Source organism: Mytilus edulis, chromosome 13 (genome assembly GCF_963676685.1).
Source record: "Mytilus edulis chromosome 13, xbMytEdul2.2, whole genome shotgun sequence".
NCBI lineage: Eukaryota > Metazoa > Mollusca > Bivalvia > Mytilida > Mytilidae > Mytilus > Mytilus edulis.
This window is the reverse complement of record NC_092356.1, coordinates 1,674,146-1,699,192: the sequence shown is the minus strand read 5'-3', so window position 1 is coordinate 1,699,192 and position 25,047 is coordinate 1,674,146. Positions and strand designations below refer to the sequence as shown.

General features: G+C 31.5%; 2 protein-coding genes across 2 annotated transcripts in view; both read left to right on the top strand.

The window, feature by feature from the left end:
• Positions 1-25,047, top strand: part of LOC139502335 (uncharacterized) — a 131,344-nt gene that overhangs the window by 105,135 nt on the left and 1,162 nt on the right. The gene's annotated exons all lie outside the window — the stretch shown is intronic.
• Positions 19,910-24,937, top strand: LOC139501808 (cyclic GMP-AMP synthase-like receptor 2). The gene is made up of 3 exons (XM_071291025.1): positions 19,910-19,916; positions 23,734-24,613; positions 24,925-24,937. The coding sequence occupies exons 1-3, from the start codon at positions 19,910-19,912 to the stop codon at positions 24,935-24,937; spliced, it is 900 nt and encodes a 299-aa protein (XP_071147126.1).

Below are 25,047 nucleotides of genomic sequence, written 5' to 3'. Positions count from 1 at the left end.
AATCCAATGAAAACGTTTCGTTGGATTATATTTGCACCACTAGATGACCTACACGTATTTCATATATCACATGACTTGTTGTCAATGTATCCAAGAGAGGCGTGGTCGGATTTTCAAAATATAACAAAAGTGTTTACTTATGGTTGACCGTCATATGGATCATTCGCGGATATATTTTCTGTCATGAAAAATCTTTATTATTTCCAAGGCGATTATGAAGGTTATGTTATACATAACTATACATTTGATTCCTGTAAAAAGACGTCATTAAAGTATTTAAGTATCAATGGCAGTATACAGGAAATAGAAATCGATACTTTCGCACCGTTAGAAGTAAATGTAATTTCTAGTCTTATTACGATTGGTCAAAGATTTTCGAAACTATCAAATACATTACAAGCTTTACACGTGTTTGAAAATCGATAGATGGATGAATTAGATTTGGCGATAATTTCAAAAGTTATGAGGAATACGTTATTTCGGACGATCTATTTGCATATATCGGTAACATACGCGTAAAAAGATTATCTTTTAGAGACAACGATATCAGGCTTATAGATGCATCCGCTTTCCAGAAAATGAAATACAGAAATTGTCTTGAGAATTTAAATTTAAGTCAGAATAAATTTGATTTACATCAGGAATATATCTTTCTTTATTTCAATTTATTTATCAATATCAAGAGAATAGACATGTCTTCAATTACTGGTTATTCAAAAACGAAAGAGTGATAGTTGTAGACGAACGAGAGACCATGGTTTTAAAACTGACACGCCAAAAGATTACTCAATAAAACTTCCTTCTTCTCTCGAATTCTTAAACGCCTCCTTTTTAATTGTCCATGGTTTTGGCATGATAAGCAGTATAACTTTCAAGGGTATCCCACATTTAAAATAATAGATTTGACGTACACATCACTTGCAGAATGCAATTACACATTTAATGGACTTCAGAACGTGTACTTAATGTTTCACATTTCAAATGCGGACTTTTAAATCACAACCTTCTGCAATCTGCCGTCAATTTGGAACAGTTAATAATGCAAAGTTCTTCCCTAAGTGTTGGTCTTAAAAAGGATCACCAAGGTAAATTCCTCGACGGACTCAAACATTTGCAGAATATAGACTTTTCAAGAAATGCATTTGAAGATCTATTCAGAACTTCAACATTTTAAAGTCAATTAGGCAGTTTACAATGTTTGATACTGTAAACCAACTTATTTTTCGCGGATACTTTGTTTCGCGTTTAGCTTTTTCGGGTCCAATTCGCGGCGATTTAATTTCGCGATTTTCTATTTAGTTAATGTAGTTGAATAAGGAAAGAACCAAGTTATACATATTCGCGACGATTTAAATTAGCGTTATTTTTTTACTCGCGAAAGTCACGAAAATAAATCGCTCGCGAAATTAAGTTGGTTTACAGTACTTGAAGGAAATTGTTCCACAAGTATTCCCTTTCATCTAGAAGACTTACACATTTTTAGTTTCCTTAACAAAAGAAACAACAAGCTAGCGTATTTGACAACCAAAGAAACTGAGGCGATTGAAGTGCTATTCAAAAAATCAAATAGAACAATGACCGTTTTATTAGATGGCAATCCTCTTGTTTGTAATTGCGCTTCGTTAGATTTTGTAGAATGGTTATTAACGGCTAGAGTGAAACTTGACAACAATGGTAGTTATTCGTGTGTCGGAAACGATGGAAATATTACATCAACAAATGCTGTCTACAATCACTTGCGAATTACGAGAATAAGATGTATTACTACAGTATGGTTTTTTTTTCTGCAAATTTATTCGGTTTGCTTCTTTTATTTATCCTTTTTGGATATCGCTACAAATTGCACCTACAATACTTTTGCTTATTTATCGGAATGGCCAATCCACTTTTCCAAAAGTCAAAAGAAGAAGCACTTGAGTATGATGCATATATAGCTTATTGCGATGGCGACTATAAATGGGTTTATGGACCGTTGCGTTCATTTCTTGAAGAGACGAAATTATAAACTTCTTTTGTCAGACAGAGGAGATTGGGACGTACGGCCTGGTCCACATATATTTGCCATAAGTAATTCCATTTCAAAATGTAAAAAGATGATCTTAATTATTTCAAATGAGTTTGTGAACAATGAATGTGCTAGCTATGAAGCTACTGTTGGGATTGAGCATTTGATAGGGTTGCAAGCAAAATAATTGTTATAAGCTTGGAGAGTATTACAAAATCAGAAATATCGCAATGTGTAATGCAAATTGTGTCACTGGATGCCAACGATCACATTCGCAAAACAGACACATTTTAAAAATGAATATAACATTTTCATGAAATGCTTGGATCTAGCCATGGAGCGTTAATGAAGACAATGTTGTCATTTATAAATGATAAATGATTAGATTATGATATCAAACAAATTTCGAATTCATACTTTTTTACTTTATTGATGCTTGGATATTTAAATTAGTGGGCTTTGTATTAGAAAAAAAGACGAGAAAGACATCAATATACTACATTTATTATACTTTTTTAAATGGGGAAGTACCAAAATTCAGCGCACCAATCACCAATTTTTAAGTAGCCAACGAAAAACATCACGTGACTGTCAATGACAAATGTGAAACTATTTTGTAAAATATGTGTTTGATATAAGTTCCTTGTACCGTGGTGATGTATGCAAACCATGTGTATTTTGTTCATTGAAAATTAATCATTCTCTCAGGATGTTGCATGTAATAGTAAAGTCAATGTGAATTTAAACGATAACGGTTTTCTTTCATTTTAAATACCACTTCCTTATACCCAAATCTAGTTCGTTTAAAAATATCTATTATAACAGGTAAAAGAATCGAACAAATCGAAATGAAGGTTAGAAATAGTGACACCATTAAAATGCATAGATAAATGAAATGTCTTCTATTTAAAAATGTAACTGCTTGTGTCTTCTTATTATATTCATGAGAACATACTTTACATTACCACCCAGATATCATTTGGATAATTTAAAGCAATATATATATATTTAAAGGATCATTATTGTTTTTATACCTATATATAATTATTATACTGTATTTTTCTGTTTGAAGGGACACAGGCTTCGAGATACACAAACAACTTTAATTAATATTATTTTTGTTCAACCATTTATGGAACTGAAAAAAAATTCGCTATAAGCAGCCGGTATGCTTAAATTTTATCAAAATAAGCTAAGAAACGTTGATTTGAATTATTCACACCTCAACAAATTCGTATTCAAGTGAACTTTAATTTAACCCCTTAGCAAGAGATGGATTATACATGACTAATGATTGTTATGATATATAAAGGAAAAGAATGTCAGCATTCATTGAAAGTGAAACAGAGGTAAATAATTTGATTTGTCTGATTCAATCAACTAAAAACCGTTCTAATACAGGTAAAATCAAAAATGTACATCCTTTTAACCTCAAAATTGAAATCACAATCACATAGAAATATCCATCTGCATTAGGTCCATATATCTAGTTATATTTATGTTTAACAGGTAAAAGAATTCGAACAAATTGAAATAAAGGTTTGAAATAGTCAAATTTCTTTTATTTAAAAATGTAACTGCTTGTGTCCTTTTATTAGATTCAAGATAACATACTTAACACTTCCACCAAATATCATTTGGAAAATCTAAAGTGATATTTTTAAATAGCCATTACTGTTTTTATACGTATATATATATAATAATAGTGCAGTGTTCTGGGGACACAAGCTACGAGATACATACAAACTTTTGTTCAATCATTTATTAAACTGAAATAAATACAATTCGCTATAAGCAGTCAGAATGCTTATATTTTGTCAAAATAAGCTAGAAAAACATCGATGATGAATTATTCACTTGCAAGAGAATAATAAGACCTCATTGAATTCGTATCCAATTGAACTTCAATTTAACCCTTTAGCTAGAGATGGATTATACATGACTAATGATTGTTATGATATATAAAGGAAAATAATGTCAGCATTCATTGAAAGTGAAACAGAGGTAAATGATTTGATGTGTCTGATTCAATCAACTAAAAACCGTTCTAATACAGGTAAAATCGAAAATGTACATCCTTTTAACCTCAAAATTGAAATCACAATGACATAGAAATATCCATTTGCATTAGGTCCATATATCTAGTTATATTGGCGCCTAGACTAAAATACACACAAAACCAAGCTACATATTATTAATCGCATGCCTTGTGAATTGCTTAATTTTCATTCCGAAAAAAAAGTATTGAAATAACGTTTTGCGTACTCGCTCCAATTTATCGATCTCAATACATCGAGTATAAATAAATAGTTTTAGCATGGCCTTAGTTCAATACACATGATACACATGATTATTATAGAAGAACTTACTTTTTGGCGATGAATGAGCCGCATCTTTAAAAATTATATGCACTAACAATTAAACAAAGGGAAGTATGATTGCCATTAAAACCACTGAAGACCACTAGAGACCAAATGAAATGCATATAAGTAACCAAAGATGCCCGTATGCACTTGCATTGCGCTTATCTTTAGTTACAAGAGTATACACAAGTAACAACAGAGATGCTATAAGAAGAAAGTGATTTGTTACTAAAGTGTTCACTAATATTTGAAATTAATATCTTAAATACAAAATTGAACAGATTTTAAAGAGATCGGTTATTGACTTTATTTCTATAAAAGTCACAGACAAGAAAATGTGGTATGATTGCTAATGAAACTATTCTTTATCCAGTTCACAATTGAAGATGAACCCAGAAAAGCGCCTCGGACGCACTAAATTATTAAACATGTTTTTTTTTAAATTACAGCACTGGGTCGATACCTCTGCTGGTGGACAATCAGTCCCCGAGGGTAGCATCAACTCAGTAGTCAGTACTACGTACAGTACTGACATGAATATAACAAACCTTTCTAAAATTGGCCGTTGATAAACTTTGAAATAATAAAGAAACTAAGGTTGCAACTCTCTCCGGCAAAGTTTACCTTAGAGGGATTTGGCTTTATTTAGGTATTTTTTGTTTTATACTTCTTCAACTGTTTTGGTATTTATACATCATCGGCTTTCTAATATTTGGCTCTAAACGTCACTGATAAAAGTAAATCTAGAAATGCGCTTAGGACTCATTAAATAATTAAACATGTTGTTTTCAGTTTTTGTTTTTTGTAAAAAGTAAACCATTAAAGGCCAAGACCCGAATTATGTTACTGTGATGTATGACATGTATATATAGAAAAAAAATTAAATCAGTTTGCTTGATACTTATACAAGATTGAGTAATTGTATAATAAGGAGTATACATCAATGAGACAGTTTTCACCAAGAAATGAAATACACATAATTTTCGTTTTCCAATATATAATGACTATCTGTTTAGTGGTATTTTAAGATTTTTTTTTAATGTTCCAAAACTAAGCTATTCTATACAGTTACAGATGGCATTACATTAACACATATTATATACATGGTTACGTTTGTGAAATACTTGAGTGTAGTTTTGTTGTCCTACTGTTTAAACGTTATTGGTTATTCGTCAAATTTTCCAGTTGATAACTATTTCCCACTTTAACTGATGTTGTATGTGTAGCCTGGCCATCGGGGTTCGTACTGTTGTACAGTTCTTTGTTTTTTGGTGAATTGTCGTTTTACTATGCCATTAGATTATCAGTATGTTTTTGACTTTTGAGCCTCAATATGTTCTTGGTGTCTTTCGCCTCTCTGGTTAGTTTAAGATCAAATTATGCTTGAGATACTATCTTTTAAGTGACTATCTTTCTGACAATAAACTCATTATAGATACAAGGATTAAATTCTGTATTAACGCAAGACGCACATTTCGTCTACCAAAGACTCATCAGTGACGCTCGATTCCCAAAAAGTTAAAAAGGTCAAATAAAATACGAAGATGAACATTGTTGAAACCATTGAAACCAAAAGTCCTTAAAGTTGTGCCAAATACAGCTAAGGTAAACTATTTCCGAGGTAGAAAAGACTTAGTATTTCAAAAATTCAAAAGACAAATGAGAGTTCTAATAAGCAAACAGTTCTACATCTGAAAATTGGGTATGTTTATCAAAAGGATCGTACGTTGCATACACAAGCAATGATGTGTGTTCCCTGTTTAAAGTACAATTAATTTGAATATAACTTGAAATACTCAAAATCAAATTATAACTTGGCGTTAAGATATCCACAACCTGTTATAATATATTTCAATTTCCCTAAGTTATCACACCTGATAGAAAATCTCAATTTTTTTCATTCATTGTCGCATATCGAGCTTTTTTGCTAAGTTGGTTTAATTTTTCTGTCATGAGTCTGATGTTGTAGTTGTCGTTTGTTGATGTGGTTCATAAGTGTTTCTCGTTTCTTGTATTTTTTAAATAGATAAGACCGTTGGTTTTCCCGTTTGAATAGTTTTACACTTATCTAGTAACTTTTGGGATCTTTTTGTAGCGTGTAGTTCAGTGTGAGCCAAGGCTTCGTGTTACTGAGATTTCTGTCGGTGACATTTTATTCTTAGATATTTTGAACTTTTCTTCTTTGGATGATTTCCCATATTACATTCAATGGGAAAAGGGGTCCGTGCAGTCAGTAAGTGACCTTATAAATCGTGAAAATATGATTTTTTATAAATAGCAATTTCAAGAAAAAGTACAAACCAACAATTTTATTAAATATTATGGTCTTATCAAAAATCTCTAACACTATGAAAAATGCCCGAAAGAAAACTGTCTAAATCAAGATTTTGATAAGTCTAACACTGGTGATACTTTCTTTTAAAAAAAGCAGATGACATGTGTAATGTGAAAGCCAAATTTGTATATGAAAACTGAGTAGTTGCAGTTATTCAACTACCAACAATCAAATTTTTGAAATAGGAAGAACTGTTAGTTATTGATACTACAGAATGGTCAGAATATTTCATGATAACAAAAAAGTCTTGTAGAGATGCTTATTTAAGAACCTTCCAATAAAAAAATTTGCATAGGATTATAGCAACTTATACCTTTTTGTTCAAAATCAAATTAAAAAATACCAGGTTATGTACATTTTGTAAACTTGGAGAAGAAACCATTGAACACCGGTTTTTTTAATGCCCAATAACATTTCAATTGTGGCAGTCTTTTTCCAATATTGTGAAACGTTTTTTTGTAAACTTTGATCTCAACAAAGAGAATGTGTTTCTTGGTTGCAAACATGAAAGTTTATTATATATTCTGCTAATCATAATTACAAAGAATTATTTTATATAAGTGTTGTTTTCATTTTATCTATGTTTAGTTAAGAGAAAAGAAATAATTTATAAACTATGAGCAAAGAGAGAGAGAGAGAGAGAGAGAGAGAGAGAGAGAGAAATCAGATACAATTGATATGTAACCTAAAATATTCTTATTGTTAAAATTAATAAGTCAGAGATACATTTTGTATATTGCTTTTTTTCATCTTCTGTATTTACACTTTTGCTCGGGAGTGTACGGGCATCTTTACTTACTAATATGAACTTGGTCTATGACAATATGAAGAAATTTTACTGGCAATCATACTCCTTTTTTGTTAAAATAAAAATGAACGTCTTTTTTTATCGTGTTCCTCATGTATTTAGTACTAAGACCAACCCATGCTGATAACTTGTCTTGTTCTTAGGACTATTTCGTACATTTATTGACGAGAACAAGCACAATCGAAATTCATATTACAAAGCAATAACTGAAAGTTGAGATGAAATTTATTTATGATTTTTCCTCTTCGAATCTTGATTTTTTTTTTTTTTTAAGTCTGTAAGATTGAGTGCAACCGAGGACACATGTCAGCACTCTTTGTGCTGACATGAATTATCATTGATATTGGTAGCAGCAGCAGTCCTAAAAAAGCAGACCGTAGGTCTGGTCCACCAACGACGAAGTTAACTTGCTTGACTGCTTAAAAATTCTCAAGTTAACTTAGAAAGCAGTCAACAAGTTAACTCTTAGTTAACTTTTGTCAAGGTTAGGACCGCACCCATCTGTATTTATAAATTAACCGCTTACAAAATTTTGAATTTGTTGAAATACTAAGGCGTTTCTACCTCAGGCATAGATTACTTTAGCTGTTTTTGGCAACAATTTTAGGAATTTTGGATCTCAATGCTCTTCAACTTCGTACTTTATTTGGCTATTTATAACTTTTTTGGATTCGAGCGTCACTGATGAGTCTTTTTTAGACGAAACGCGCGTCTGTCGTATAGTTAAAATTTAGTCCTGGTGTCTATGATGAGTTTATTTAAAATCTTAAGTGGTTGACTCAGTTTAAATGCAGCAATAATTGAGTAAATTTTTAAATGACGAAACTTTTTGTTAAGGTTTCGAACAATTTTCAACATGCGAGTAAGAAGAATTTGGAGGGCCTATACATGCTATATGAACAGAAAAACTTGTTGTGGTGTTCTACAAAAGATTGTCAGGTTTTTATTCTTCTATGGCATATGATATAATTCTAGTCAGTATCTATAAGTATGAAATAACAACCTTTGGCTATGGAAAAACATTGGTTTAAATAAACAAAATGATATTCGAGTCGTACTTTCCAGATTTTGTATCTATCGCACTGCACAAAAACAATTATACTGTTAAAATAAGACATTTCAGATACGTTTTTGTAATACAGAAAAGATGAAAATAGGAGGTCTGATAACGGAAGGATTTCCTTTTATGCGTGTATTAAAATGGTGTCATTCATATTAACCTATACTTCAAATAGTTCGTTCTTGTTTACCTGATATATAAGGTAATGTTTAAAGAGTAAGATATTGATCTGAATATTGATATAAGAAAATGGTATTTAAATGGGAAGAAAACAAAGAACATCGTTTTACTTCACATAATTTCCTGACCTTGTATTGTATGCAATATAGCTTCGTCCCGTTAAAATATAAAAATATTAAAACTTTAAATAAACAGATATGGGTTGTTTAAAACACATTATTAGCATACAATCAAGCATGTCTGTTTGACAAAATGATGTGACATTGTTTTTTAATAACAACCGGTGGTAACTTGTAATCTAGAATTTGTATAAATGAAAGTAAAACTTCAAAAATGGGTTTCGACCGAAGCACTTTTCTGGAGTTACCTGCACCATAAACACCAAATTCAAAAAAGAAAGACAAAAGATTAGAGCAATGGTCTTTTGTATTGAACAAATAGTAAGTGTTTTCAAGGATGTGGTAATTTTTATAAATTTCCTGTATACAAAACTTTGAATTTTTCGAAAAACTAAGGATTTTCTTATCCCATGCATAGATTACCTTACCCGTATTTGGCACAACTTTTGGGAATTTTGGATCCTCAGTGCTCTTCAACTTTGTACTTGTTTGGCTTTATAAATATTTTGATATGTGCGTCACTGATGAGTCTTTTGTAGACGAAACGCGCGTCTGGTATACTAAATTATAATCCTGGTACCTTTGATAACTATTTCAAAATTATGACTTTTGTGCTAATTTGAATAAACAGGTTAAATAATCTCGATAATTTGTTCATAAACTCTTGTGGGATGTCACCTCATAAAATGTCAAACTCATGTATTTGACCTAAAACGCCATTTCAATTTTATAGTTTTTTTCATCAAAATACATGTATATATATAAGCGTTTACCGATAATGATATTTTACACAGTCATATGATCGTCTGTAATAAGATTTTTAAATACATCTTTGTTAAGGTAAAAATTTTTGCTCATACCTGCAAGCACATCTAGTCGTATTTTAATGTCATTGGTTTCTTTTATTCCTTTCGTTTATATAGTGGTCATCATATCTATAGTACCACCGTGCAGGTTTTTAATGTTTACTTTATTTGCATACGCTTTTGACTGACAATGCATTTGTACAATGAAACAACAATTCTTGAATAGCATCAATTGAAAAAGCCATAACGACACTGTCCTTCATTAACGTTTCATTGCTTGATCTAAACATTTCCAGAAAATGTTATTTTCATTTAATATGTCTGTTTTGCGAATATGATTGTTGGCGTCCAATGACATCATTTGAAGAACACATTGCGGTATTTCTGTTTTGGTTATATTTTCCAGGTTTGTAACAATTATTCTCGCTTGTAATCCCAGGAAATGTTCAATTCCTACAGTTGCTTCGTAGTATGCCCAATCATTGTTAACAAACTCTTTTGAAATCACTAAGATTATCTTTTTGCATTTTGGAATAGAATTGTTTAAAGCAAAAAGTCTATGTTCTCCAGCAAGGACATCTCCTCTATTTAACAAAAGAAGTTTGAAATTTCGTCTCTCTTCGAGAAATATGCGCAAAGGTCCATATACCAATTCATAGTCCCCATCGCAATAAGCTACATATGCATCATATTCAAGTTTTTCTTCTTTTGACTTCAGGAAAAGTGGATTGGCCATTCCGATAAATAAACAAAAGTATTGTAGGTGCAATTTGTAACGATATCTAACTAGAATGAATAAAAGAAGCACACCGAACAATGTTACTGAAAAAATTACCCATACTGTCGTTATACATCTTATTCTGAAAATTCGCAAGTGATTGTAGACAGCATTTGTTGTTGTAATATTTCCATCGTTTCCGACACACGAATAACTACCATATTGCTGTCAAGTTTCACTTTAGTAGTAAATAACCACTCTACAAAAAAAAATGTGAATATATGTCAATAAGACCTTACCCTTACGACGAACATAATCAAAAGATGTGGAATATACGGCAATGAAACTATACCTTTACGACGCAGATAATACAAAAATGTGGAATAGACGGCAATGAAACCTTACGACACAGATATTAAAAGAGATATGGAATATACGTCAATAAGACTAATGAAGCACAAGTACAAACAAGAGGGTTGCCTTCTAATAAGACTGTCATCGTTCTATTTGATTTTCGGAATAGCACTTCAATGGCGTTAATTTCTTTAGTTATCAAGTAGGCTATCTTGTTATTTCTGATGTTAAGGAAACTTAGACGGTTGAAGTCTTCTAAATTTAAGGGAACACTTGTGAATAAGTTTCCTTCAAATATCAAAGATTGCACACTGTCTAATTGACTTTTAAATGTTGAAAATCTGAATCGGTCTTCAAATGCATTTCTTGAAAAGTCTATATACTGTAAACGTTTGAGTCCACGGAGGAATTTACTGTGGTGATCAAATTTTAGGCCAATACTTAATGAAGAGCTTTCCATTATCAACTGTTCCAAATTGACGGCAGATTGTAGAAGGTTTTGATTTAAAAGACTACATTTGAAATGTGAAACATTAAGTATTAATACGTTCTGAATTCCATTCACTGTGTAATTGCAGTCGTCAAGTGATGAGTATGTAAAATCAATGATCTTCAATCTTGTAATACCCTTGATGGTTATACTGTTTATCACATTATTTCATCCGATTATAAATGATGCATTTAGAAATTCGAGTGTAGAAGGTAATCTGATAGACCAATCTGATCGAGTTCTGTGATCCAGCATTAGTGTGCCATTACTGTTTTGTTCTCGAATGTTTTCAATGGATCTACTATTGATCGAAGAAATGTCTATTCTTTTAATATTAGTAAAGAAATTGAAATATAAAACAATAAGACCCTGATGATAGTCAAAGTCATTGTTATTCAAGTTTAAAGTCTCAAGACAATGTTTGTATTTCATTTTCTGAAAGGCTACAGCGTCTATCCTCCTAATGCCATTCCAACCCAAAGATAATCTTTTTACGCAAATGTTACCGATATATGCAAATAGATCAGCCGAAATAACATATTCACCATAATTTTTAAAATTATTGCTCAAATCTAATTCATTCATTTGTCGATTTTGAAACACGTGCAAAGCTGGTAATGTTTTTTGATAATTTAAGAAAATTTTGATTTGGAATAATAAGACTAGAAAGTAATTCTAACGGTGCAAAAGCATCGATTTCTATCACTCGTAAATGACCATTGATATGTAATTGCTTTAAAGGCGTCCTTTTGAATGATTGAAATGTAAAGTTATGTATAACAACACTCTGATAATCAACTTCGAAGTAGTTTAGATTTTTCATGGCAGAAAATATCTCAAAAAATGTTCCATTTGATGGGCCATCATCACAAACCAATGCAGTAATTCTGCAAACATCAGACCAGGACTCTCTTGGATACGTTGACTGCAAACTATGTGAAATTGAAAGAACTCTTAGCTCAGTTAATGGTGCAAGAACGTTACTTTGAAATTTTTTCAATGGATTATTTAAAAATTTCAGGTTTTTTAATTGTGTCAAATTATTGAAAGCTGATCGGTCGATTGACGTTATATTACAGTCACTTATATCTAGAAAGCTGAGTTGTGTATATCTAGTAAATATTTCCTTACCTAAAAGGCCAAGGTCATTGTTAGCCAGATATAACTCTGATGTATTTCGTGGACATTCTGTTGGTATAAATGTTAGATTCCTCGAACTACAATCACATCTCATTCCCTTCATACTTAATGAAATATTGCAATGTCCAGAATAAATTAACGAAAAAGTACAATTTACACAAAAAAAGAATAGACATAGAATTGGCAACATTTTGGTAAAATTATTGTGCAGATCTTTAAAATTTAATCTGATTCCTGAATATATCACCACGAGATGAATAAAACACAGTATAATTAAATATCTTTTGATCGGTTTTTCATTATTTCAAATCAAGCCAGTCAGGCAATATGTAAACATTTAAATATAGATCTGTGAAACTTATACCTTAAGTTCATTGTGCTAAAGAGCTATTGTTACCAATATTTTTATTGTTTAATTGTTAAACAAAAGGTTTTCAATCAAAACAGGAAGTTTCGCACTACTGCGTCCAAATTGAATGTAACTCCCCACTACATATAACAATACATCCATATGATGTCGTCAGTTGCTTAATTATTATCTATACCTATGATGAAATAGATAAAAATAGATTCAAATTATTGTTTTTAATCATCACTGGGTTTTTACTTACATGAGCCACACGACGGAAGCACTTAAGATCCACCCTGTTTTTATAAGGATGTTGTGTGTTTTTTGGTTGGATTTTATTTTTTGGTTATATCACTATGTAAATATTTCAGATCATTCATCACAGAAAATATCTTCGCAAATGATCCATTTGACAGTCCACCATAAGTAAACACCTTTGTTAAATGTAAAACAACCGACCATGACTCTCTTGGATAAGTTGACAGCAAATCATGTGACATATAAAGAACTTGGAGTTCATCTAGTGGTGCGAAAATATTCCCTTGAAAAGTTTTTATTTGATTATCAAATAAACTCAGTTATTTTAAATGTGGTAAATTATCAAACGCTGATTGGTCAATTGCTGTCACATGACAATCACTGATATCTAGATATCTGAGCTGTGTATGTTTAATGAAAGCTTTCTTAGATATAATTTCTATATTATTATTATACACATATAAATCTATTGTGTTTGATGGACAATCTGTTGGTATATGGGCTAAGTTCTTTGAGCTGCAGTTACATCTTACATCTTTTTTTGTTAATGTAATATCACAATGATTCAATAACACGTAAGCACTGACAAACGTAAGCCAAAGAAACACTGACAATTGATAAAAAATCATTTCGCAAAAATCTTTGATGGGAAATGCTGAATATCAATGTTAGATTATAAAGATGATAATGTTTTTTCAAAAGTTTAAAGTTGTATAGATGCGAACATAAAAATAACGAGTCATACAAAACATTACAAAACAAATAGATTCCTTTAACATATCCGTAGTACTCAAGTTTCGTATTGATGAAGAAAACAATAAAACAACTACTGTACAAAAAATTAATACACTTAAAAGAAACAATTTCCCGAGCTACTTGTTTTATTTACATTTCACAAAATTTAAGATTACGAAAAACAAGCATGAAATACTTCCTGTTCATACGAGACTTGATAACATAACGACAAATTACTTCGTTTTAACCTTTACAACAATTGTGTACACTTAACGGTCAGAACGAATACAACAGGTGAGAAAAAAATAGAATAAAAAAAATAGTCTTGATCGCATATGAATATTTTGATTGCCAATGAAACATTTTTCTACAATGTCTGTTAATTTAAACCTCAGCGACAATTTGATTTAAAATTCTCCTATCTTTTATTAAATGTCCGGTTTATTAAGCCATCGCTGGACAGGATCTGAAAATACGATGTCTTATCTGACCAGAAAGATGAAGAAGCTGGTGAATGGCCTCGCCCTATTTGTTGCACTGCTAAAACAAACTGGAAGCAAATTAGTGCAAACAAGTAGGCACTTGGTGTCTCTTCTGATTCAGATATAGATTAAATCTTATGTTTGCTTTTCATGTTGTTGCTAAACAATATAACACAATGCAACATATAAAACAGACATTCAGGGTCATTGCATGGTCTCATTCTGGTTGAAGACCACAATACCAAACCCTAAAAAAGGAAATAAAAGGAAATAAATGTACTGTCTTTGATCGAATAAAAAGGTAAAAATTGAGAGAGCGAATCATAGTGTCAAATATTAATAAGTAAACTAAAAGTTATATTTGGACAGAAACATACGAATTGCAATGACCAACTTGTGTAGGAATTGTTTCAGGCGCATAAAACATACGTCGGGGTTTTACAAGTATAATTGGATCTAAAACCTCTACTTTCTATAGTTAGAGATGAAATTATAAACCATTATGCATGGAAAATATAAAAATGGGAGAAAAAAAAAATGCGCATGCGGCGCAGAAAAAAAAATGGTGCCGTTAATGTTTCTAGTTCATTAAGGATGCATATCAATTTTAACATGATATCTTAAATCGGATTATCCCCTCATAACTACATTACCGATGTGACCTTTGCTTTTTACCTTAAATTTATTTGGATTTTACCCCTCCAATCATTTAATGGTTACAACAAGTGACGTGAGAAACGCAAACTCTAGAGGACGAACGACAGTCCTGTTATAACGTTCCATCGCAAATTCCATAAAAGCATAACAAAAACAAATTAATCGCTATTGGTATGTGGAACAATCTGGGTTGACAGACTTGCTTAAATCTAAATACTCAAACAATCATCAAATTTAAAAAGAAAATAAGGCAGAATACTGTCTGAATATATTGCATTAATTATAAACTTAATTGAAGGTTTGATAAATTCAACGTAACATGTCGTATAGATACATGTTATAAGAATGCTATACAAAAGAGAGATGTTATTCAAATTCGTTTGAAATATGGTCTTTCTTCAAAATAGTGAACAACGATAAATTGAAGGTGTCAAAAATAAAATCACATAAATACTGAAGTATCACCTGAGATTCCTGTTTTTGATATGCTCGGTTGGTCAGTGTTTTTGCATTTAATTGTGTTGCCATGGTGTTTATTTTAGAATTATGAGTTTCAATATGTTGTAAAATGGTTACGAACTAATCGGGTTCTCTCTGCCTTTCCGGTTTCGCAACAGACTTGCAGTATTTAATTCAAGACAGTTTGACACATAATGAACCACATTGACGATAAGAAGTCGAACGTGTTTTTATGATTACGGAAGGCTTCAATGATCCAAGTTTTAAAAATTCTTCATTTTGCTTCGGTACTACTTTTTCAAACAACTCAACACTAAAGAGTATTGTTACTAACCTGTATTAAGGTATGCAGAGGAAGTGATTCAATTAATAATAATAATTGCATATTCATATATAAATCTAATTATGAGTTTGACTGTCCCTTTGGTATCTTTCGTCCCTCTTTTATTGCTAAAACATATTTGGTTATCGTCAGATAGTATAACTCATAAAAACAGTATATACACATTATGATTTTCCTTGTATCGAAAAGAACATAAATACAGAAATCTGAAGCTGATAATAATCTTATTGAACATATTGTCTTTTAATTTTTGTAAGAGTAATCTCCAAAATCAGTGGACATATAAACCAAATGCTATGGAATTCCAGTAGACCTTATACATGTCCTGCTACCTATCATTGTGTAATAGTTTTTGGCATGACCTATATACCACAAACATGATGAGGAATGTTTTACATGTTCTATTTTGTGATCATCATTCATATTTTGTAAATGTTTAGTGTGTTTATTTGAAAATTTACTTGATACTGCATTGTTTGCACTTGTGTGAATATTTTGGAACACTAACATTAAGATGCGTTAGGCTTATATTTAAGGAATAAAAGAACTGTAGTTGAAGAGTTGCCACCATCAATTGTCGATTTGCAGATGGCGACAATTCAGCTACAGTACTGTTATTCCGATTCTAATGCATAACAAAAAGAAATAATAAATTAGAGCTTGAAAAAGTGTATAAATTTGACAAACAAAATAATTCTGCAAAACATTATGAACGATTTTGGCGCCAAGACTTCATAGCTAAACGTGACATCATGCAAATGAAAACTTACAAACCGGAGGTTATTAAGTTACCTCTACGGTTCAAATTCGGTTAAATCACATTAAAACGGTTATTTCGAGGTAGGTGTTGTTTTTTTCTCGATAATATTGTAGTAATCGAACAGTTGTTGTTTCAATCAATTCAAAATGATGGGTCCCTCCTTAGTAACGCCTGGTCAACTGTCGATTCGACGGCAACTTGTAGCCAATGAAACCAATTGTTACATAAAAATTGCATTATAATTTATGTTTTACTCTATAACACATTATAATGAAACTTAATGTGTGCATTTGAACACAACAGTAGCAACGTTTAAAGCAGAATCTGCTTTCTCGTCCGGAGCACCGGATTCTACCCCTAATTTTGATGGGGTTCGTTTTGCTTAGTCGTAGCTTTTCTATATTGTGTCTTGTGAACTATTATTTATAAAAAAAAAGAAGATGTGGTATGATTGCCAATGAGACAACTATCCACAAAAGACCAAAATAACACAGACATTAACAACTATAGGTCACCTTACGGCCTTCAACTATGAGCAAAGCCCATACCGCATAGTCAGCCATAAAAGGCCCCGATAAGACAATGTAAAACAATTCAAACGAGAAAACTAACGGCCTTATTTATGTCAAAAAATGAACGAAAAACAAATATGTGACACATTAACAAACGACAACCACTGAATTACAGGCTCCTGACTTGGAACAGGCACATACATACATAATGTGGCGGGGTTAAACATGTTAGCGGGATCCTAACCCTCCCCCTAACCTGGGACAGTGGTATAACAATAAGACATACGTTGTCTGTTTGTCTTTTGTTTAAGGCTTGGTGTTGTCATTTTTCTTTCGGTCTATAAGTTTGAATGACCCTCTGGTAACTTTTGCCCCTCCTTTCACATAGGAATAATACTGCCTTAAAATCAATAGTAGTTTTTTCTTTTTTTTAATTTTGCCATGTGATTATGGACTTTCCGATTATATTTTCCTCTAAGTTCAGTATTTTTGTGATTTTACTTTTTCCTTAAGGATAGTATTATTAATTCAAAAACACAGTATTGTATATTTCAAATACTTTAAAATAACTGACAATTATGACTTAAACTGATGGTATTTGTTACTGCTTTTGATCATGGACCCCCGTTTTTTTTTGTTAGGATGCTCATCTGACCTATATACATTTTGTTTTTTTAATTCTTAACCTATTTTGATAGAAAGGAAGTGCCAATATCTTTAAGACGGACATGAACCATGATAGATAATTGCATATTGAACTTTTGAAGATTTGTTGCGTTGAATAAACGACAGTGTCTTCGGACGCAAGAAATTATTGAACGTGTAAGTTTCAGTTTTTTGCACATTTTTATGTGAAACATAAGATATAAAATTATTTAATTTGTGGACCAACTTTAGGTTTCATTTACCCTAATTCTGTATGATTAAGTAAAATATAATTGATAATGGAAAGGGGGAATGTGTCAAAGAGACAACAACCCGACCAAAGATAAAAAAGCATCCGAAGTCCACCAATGGGTCTTCAACACAGCGAAAAAAATTCTGCACCTTGAGGCGGGATTAAGCTGCCTTCTAAATAAGAAAAATGTTCTACTTCAGTGAAAATGGACGTCGTACTAAACTCCAAACATAAATGAACTATAACTAAAGAACATACAAGACTAACAAGAGATAGAGGATCCTGACTTTGGACAGGCGCAATAACGCGGCGGGATTAGACATGTTTTGTAAGATCTAAACTCCCTATTCCTCTAGTCAATTTATATAAATCATACACACAACAATATGCACAGTATAACTCAGTTTTAAGGGAGATCGAGTCCGATGTCAGAAAAAGGTAACAAAAGAAGCTAAGTAAATTGATAATAATACATAAATCAACAAAAACTACTAGCAATTACTGAAATGCCAGCTGCAGATTTCAAGTATTCAATTTAAACAAACATGTTTTTCGTTATTCAGAAGTGATTGGACATGTAAAGTCAGATTTGAGTACCGAGTACCAAGTCCGTTTTGCTCCATCGCTTTTACTTTTTTATGCTTTGAAGACTGTATTTGTTTTGTTTTTTTTGTCAATTTTCATATGAGGTTGTCAAGTGACATAAACTTCAACGTGTTGAAGGTGGTCACTGCTGAAAAAAGTAGAAGGTTTTCAGTTTTTCCGTTCTTCGATATTAACATCCTTTATGTTGTATATACATATTTTGTGTCGATTGTTACATGGGGTTTATATTTTCTCCCTGTTTGATATGTGTCACCATTAATATTGTGTTCAACATGTTTATTTTTGCGTATATTAATCTATAAAAATCATTAAACTGCCCCGACCTCTACCAGTGTGCGCTTTTGTTAAATGGTTTTCTTCATTGAAGTGATCTGATGAGTTGGGCACTATTAAATCTTAAATCTTTGCAAACTTAGTAATATTTAAATATTTTAACTAAGCATCCTAGACGAGACATTTATAGTCGAAATGCACATATTGTCATCGTTTATCTTTTTTTAGAGAATATGAACGAAGTGATGTTTTAAAAAAGTTCCATTTATCCCTCTCAGAAACATTATGTGTGCACCTATGTTTGACATTATCACTTACATATCTTGTCATGATCTTCAATTTTGTACTTGTTTGGCTTTATAACTATTTTGATACGTGCGTCTGGCGTACTTATTTATAATCCTGGTACTTTTGATAAATATTAAGGCATTTCAATCTTTGAAATACTATTAATAATTATAAACTGCTGCCTATGTTACAAAATATTGCATAACTTAAATATCAACAGTAACACAAATAAATAACAGTAGTATACCGCTGCCCGAAGTTCATAAGTCGATTGAGAAAAACAAATCCGGGTTACAAACTAGAACTGAGGGAAACACATCAACTATAAGAGGAGAACAACGACACAAACCCGATCTATCAACCCGATCTGTAAACATGATCTATATACAACCCAATTCACCCCGTGTGTACACATTTTTTATTGATATGTTAGTTTGTCACAATGTGTAATGTACCTGAGTTTTTAAATGCAAATTACAAAATAGTTTTGTCTACATACAGGTGTTATCAGTTGGTTTAAGTTAAATGGAAACGAACTTTGGTATAACGGAAATACAAAAATATAAGATCTTATAACAGGTTGAAAGGATGGCAGGTAAACAATCTTACTTTAATTTATATCAACAAACTTAAACATAAAGTGATAAAGTAGTAACGTTCTACTGTTCATGTAAAACAGACATATATTAAAGTGTAATATGAAGATAAACAAACACACTAATACCTAATTTGCCACGTGTGTACACATTTTTTTATTTTTTTCTTAGCTTTCCTTTTCACCATGTTTGATATACCTTGGGTTTTAAATGCAAATTACAAAGTATTGCGTAGGTGTTATAACTACGTGTAATTCAAATACAAAACGAAAGTTGATATTACGGGAAAACACATTTCTATAACAAGCTGAGACAATGGCAGGTAAACATTTCAACTTTAATTTACATACTAGACAATCTTATTAATAATGTGATAGAATAGTTACAAACGGCTGTTTTTTTTTTTTTAATGTAAAATCTTGTGTACGTGTTGTACATGTATATGTTATTAAAATTCGAAACGAAAGCAAATATTACGAATATTCACGGATCAGCCCCATATGTATATAACAGAATAAGAGAATAAAAGGTAAACAATTTAAATTTATTCCATATAAAAAAAAATCATATAATATTTTTAAGTTATAATATCTTAAAACCACGAATAGTTTAAAACACATGAATAATCTCGAATACATCACAACCCGTCATCTTCCTTTGATTGTTTTTCAGTGTTGCTGATGTGCTTTGTCTATATGCCTTTTTGTGTTTCTTTGTTGACATATTTGTTTGTTACTGATGTACCCCTATTTCTGACATTTTCAGCTTATATGTCTCTTTGTTTTGTTCACACATTGTTGACAAAATATGGTCATTTTATGCAACTGTCATAAAAGTGACACGTTTAGCTAGTAATAAAACTAGTTGTAATCCACCATTTTCTACATTCTACATAAGATAATAACTGTACTAAGTCAGGAATATGACAATTAATATCCATATGTTTGATGTGTTTGAGGTTTTGATTTTGCATTTTGATTATATACTTTCCGTTTTGAATTTCCCTCGGAGTTCTTGATAGGTCTGTAAATGTATTACATGTACATGTAAGCACATCTAAATAGTTTTGTATACAGACACGTTGTGAACGGCTGATTAGGTTCAGATATTGTGTATGGTACTTTAGATTTCATATAAAAGAGAACTCGTTTTTATATCCACAACTTTACATGTTAATAAACCATGTATTTAAACACAATAATTAGTTATATCTTGAGGTAGTTTGAAAAATACTCCATTTGCAATGTTTCTTGCCATTAATAACCAAAGTACAAATTTAAAGTACATTGCGTATTCGAAATAATTTGTATGTCTTTCTAAAATAGGAACGAACATAGATTTTACAGAAAAACACATATCGCACCTAAATCAAAACAGGCTTTTAAGATTGTAGTTAAGCAGCAACTTTAATTTGTATATTCTTTCAAACTTTCAAATGATTATGAGCAAAAAATGGTTACATCAGACGTGAATATGATATAAATACTCCCTAAACTTGAAACTGTGAATCGTCGAAGTTTAGATATGTTCCCTATTGACATGTTATAAAAGGGGTCATCAATATCGTCCAGGACATAGAAATTAAAAACGTTTTGAAAAAAGTAACAAAATGTTGTCCTCCATCTAAAATAGATTGGAAAGAGTGTCGTCAAGTCACCAAAGATTATATTACTTTGTTTTGTAAAAAAAATGGTGTAAACGGCAAAAATCTGATAAAAAATATTAGACGGTCCTTGCTATGCATGACTTATGTATTGGCTATTTAAACTAAACATGAAACCATTTAAATATCGTTTCATATCGGCCTCTGGTAAGTGTTCTACAACTAATATTTCAGTGCTCTTAACTAGTGAATTAACTTCTATTAAAGAGCTTATCATGAACTATTGTAATAACATATATGAACATAGTGGTATAAACCATATTTGGAGTGTAAAAAAATCTTTGGATGTTTTAGATAAATTACGTTATTTTGATGGTCCTTTTGATTCTGTTGAAAGTTTTGATTTTTCTACTCTTTACACTACACTTCCATACTATCTTATTAGACAAAAGTTTTCCTATTTAATCAAATGGTCGTTTGGTAAAGCTGAATGCAAATGTATTTGCTGCAACTCATCTAAAGTCTTCTTCTATAATGAGAAAGGTAAATTTACTAGATATACTTACTGGAGATGTGATGAGATGATTGAAGCTGTTAACCTTCTCCTTTATAATATTTATGTACGTTTCGGCAACAAAGTTTATCGACAGGTTGTAGGTATCCACATGGGCACTAGTTATGTCCCTTTAATTTCAGGCTTGTTTTTGCACAGTTTATGACTAAACTCAGTAAAGACCCGTCGAAATTGAATTCAATTGATAAATTCAATAACACTAACCGTTATCTTGATGATATGTTTTCGTAAAATAATCAATAATTTTCTCAATATACTGCTGAAATTTAACCCAAGGAACTTACTTTAAAGAAATCAAGTGTATTCGATAATAACTGTCCTTTCCTGGATTTAGCTATTTCGTTTTAAACGAGAAACTCCACACTAAAATTTAAGACTATTGTTAATTTTCCATTTTTAGATGGTGATGTTCCTTTAGCACCATCTTACGGTGTTTATATTTCACAGCTCGTTCGCTATGACCGTGTCTGTTGTGACGTTTTTGATTTTAAAGAACGAAATCTATGTATTACTGGTAAATTATTTAATCAGGAATATCGTTACCATAAATGACTTAAAACCGTTACTAAATTTTTCCATAGATATAAAGATTTGGTTTTGAAGTTTGGTTGTATCTGTACTTGTTTCAAACGGGATAGCACATCCTCATTTTTACGGAAAAGTTGTTAACCGTACCCTAATATTTAGAAATGATCTATGTAAACTTGTCCTCCTTTAAATAAACTTATTCTAAAAGGTAATATATTCAACACTGTAAAAATATCATTGAATATTGTTTTTATTGGTATAAATATTGATTTTGTTATCAGTTAATTGAAAGCTAACTAAAAATTACTAGTATGTTATATACATATACATATTCATGGTTCTACAATCTGTCTAAACCTGTAACTTGGCATTGCACAAGGTCATGTTTTTCTCTGGCTGTTTATGACGTCTTTACACTAAATCCATTGGATGTTGGATGTGTACAGATTGATTGTATAGTCTTGGATGCATGATTTTTTTATTAGTTGTTAGCAGCTTTGAATTAGCTGTACTCTCAGACTTGTTCATTGAGTCTTTTTGTGTCGGGATGTATAAGTACCCGGCCACGTCCACTTGTATGTTTGTCCATCTGATGAGTTAAGCCTTTTTCAACTAATTTGTATATTTCGTTCTTATGTTGTACTGTTATACCACTGTCCCAGGTTAGGGGGAGGGTTTGGATCCCGCTAACATGTTTAACCCCGTCACATTATTTATGTATGTGCCTGTCCCAAGCCAGGAGCCTGTAATTCAGTGGTTGTAGTTTGTTTATGTGTTACATATTTGTTTTCCGTTCATTTTTATTATATAAATAAGGCCGTTAGTTTTCTCGCTTGATTTGTTTTACATTGTCTTATCGGGGCCTTTTATAGCTGACTGCGGCATGGGATTTGCTCATTGTTGAAGGCCGTACGGTGATTATAGTTGTTAATGTCTGTGTCATTTTGGTCTCTTGTGGACAGTGTCTCATTGGCAATCATACCACATCTTCTTTTTTATATTTAAGTATGAAAAATAAAAGGGTTATAAAAACTTTTATAGGAGTTTTGAAAAAAAGAATGGTTAAATCAATATAAGAGAAAAGCATGAATCAAAAACGTTTTTTAATGTACGAAAGAATAAATAAATTTTCAAATATTCCGTTTTATTCATGTCTCTAATTAATTCATGTCAATTAATTAGTCCTCTTATGTATTTAAGAGCTTTTCCCTAATCAATTTCAATTGTTTGAACTTGACTTTACTAATAAGTGTAATATAACACATCATCTGAATATTCAAATCTCGTTTGATTTAAGGTTAATGTTCAAAACAAATATACGGTGGAGAACAAAACTGTCAGCAAAATTAGTGAAGGCATCATAAATGTAAGTTTTTGATGATATATACCTTGAACAATGTTCTTAACATGTTTGTTTTAATTTTCTAATTACAGACACTACAAAACCAGACATATCACTAGCTCTTTATCGTTATTTGTGTCATAATATCGTAGGAACAGAAGATCATGTTAACACAATCAGATTAATGAACACGGTGAGAGATAATTTTTCAAGTAGCAAGTCATTTACATGGATAACAAGTGGAAGCTTTGGAGAAGGACTTGAAATGCGAGGAAGTGATTTAGATATAATGCAATTAATAAAATCTATTAAGGTGAATGCGGATCAACAACCCGACTTTGGTACAAGTATTACTTATCTGTCCATGGATACAGACGATGTAAAACCTGGTTTTACTCAATTAAGGCTAGAATATAGCAGAAGTCAGTTTATTTTGGAATGCTGTGAAGAACATAATGGTAAACATTATTTTTCGAGTGCATTATATAAGAGAAGTATGTTGATTGGGGATAAAAGCAACCAAATTCATGGACCGTGTATAACTGACAAAACAGGAGTTGTTGATTTGGCGCATACTTTACATTGTAGAACGTGGATATCTTCTGCTGTAAATTGGATAACAAGATCAAGTAGCTCATGGCCTAGTCATAACGTCACACAAAGTATTTTAAAACACGGAGTACTTTTTGTACCGATCGGAGTTCACGGATCACCGAAAGAAAATCTAGAATGGCGAGTATCTTTTTCAGTAGCTGAAAAACTTCTAATCAATACATTTACTCACACCCAATTAATGTGCTATGCTCTCTTGAAATTAATATTGAAAGATGTTATAGCAAATGATTCTGAATGTAAAGATTTACTCTGTTCGTATTTCCTTAAAACAATTATTTTCTGGATATCTGAAGAACTACTATCATCTGTATGGAAACCTGATAATCTTATAACTTGTTTTATGCGATGTTTCAGCAGGTTAGTCTATTGTGTTGAGCATTCGGTTTGTTCACATTACTTCATTCCAGAAAACAACATGTTCGAAAACAAAATAGAGGGCCGTGGTCGTGATGTACTTTTAAAAAAATTAAATACGTTACACAGCTATGGTTGGCGATGCATTTTATTTTCTGATCAAATATCTAACTTTGATGTAGCGATGTGGAGTTTTCCAATTGAACCATTTACATTATATATAAATGACGTTCAGAAAGTAGTGCAATCCAGAATTTTGTATTTTGCAAATGCTTTCGTAAAAACTTGTTCTGATTTAGATATATTCAACACAGGATTAGTACATAACATATGGTGTCACAATTTTTCATTAAAGCAATTATATGCATACTACATATCACATAGGTGCAGATATCAAGCTCAACGTTTACCACTTGATGGTGCAATTATCAATAATA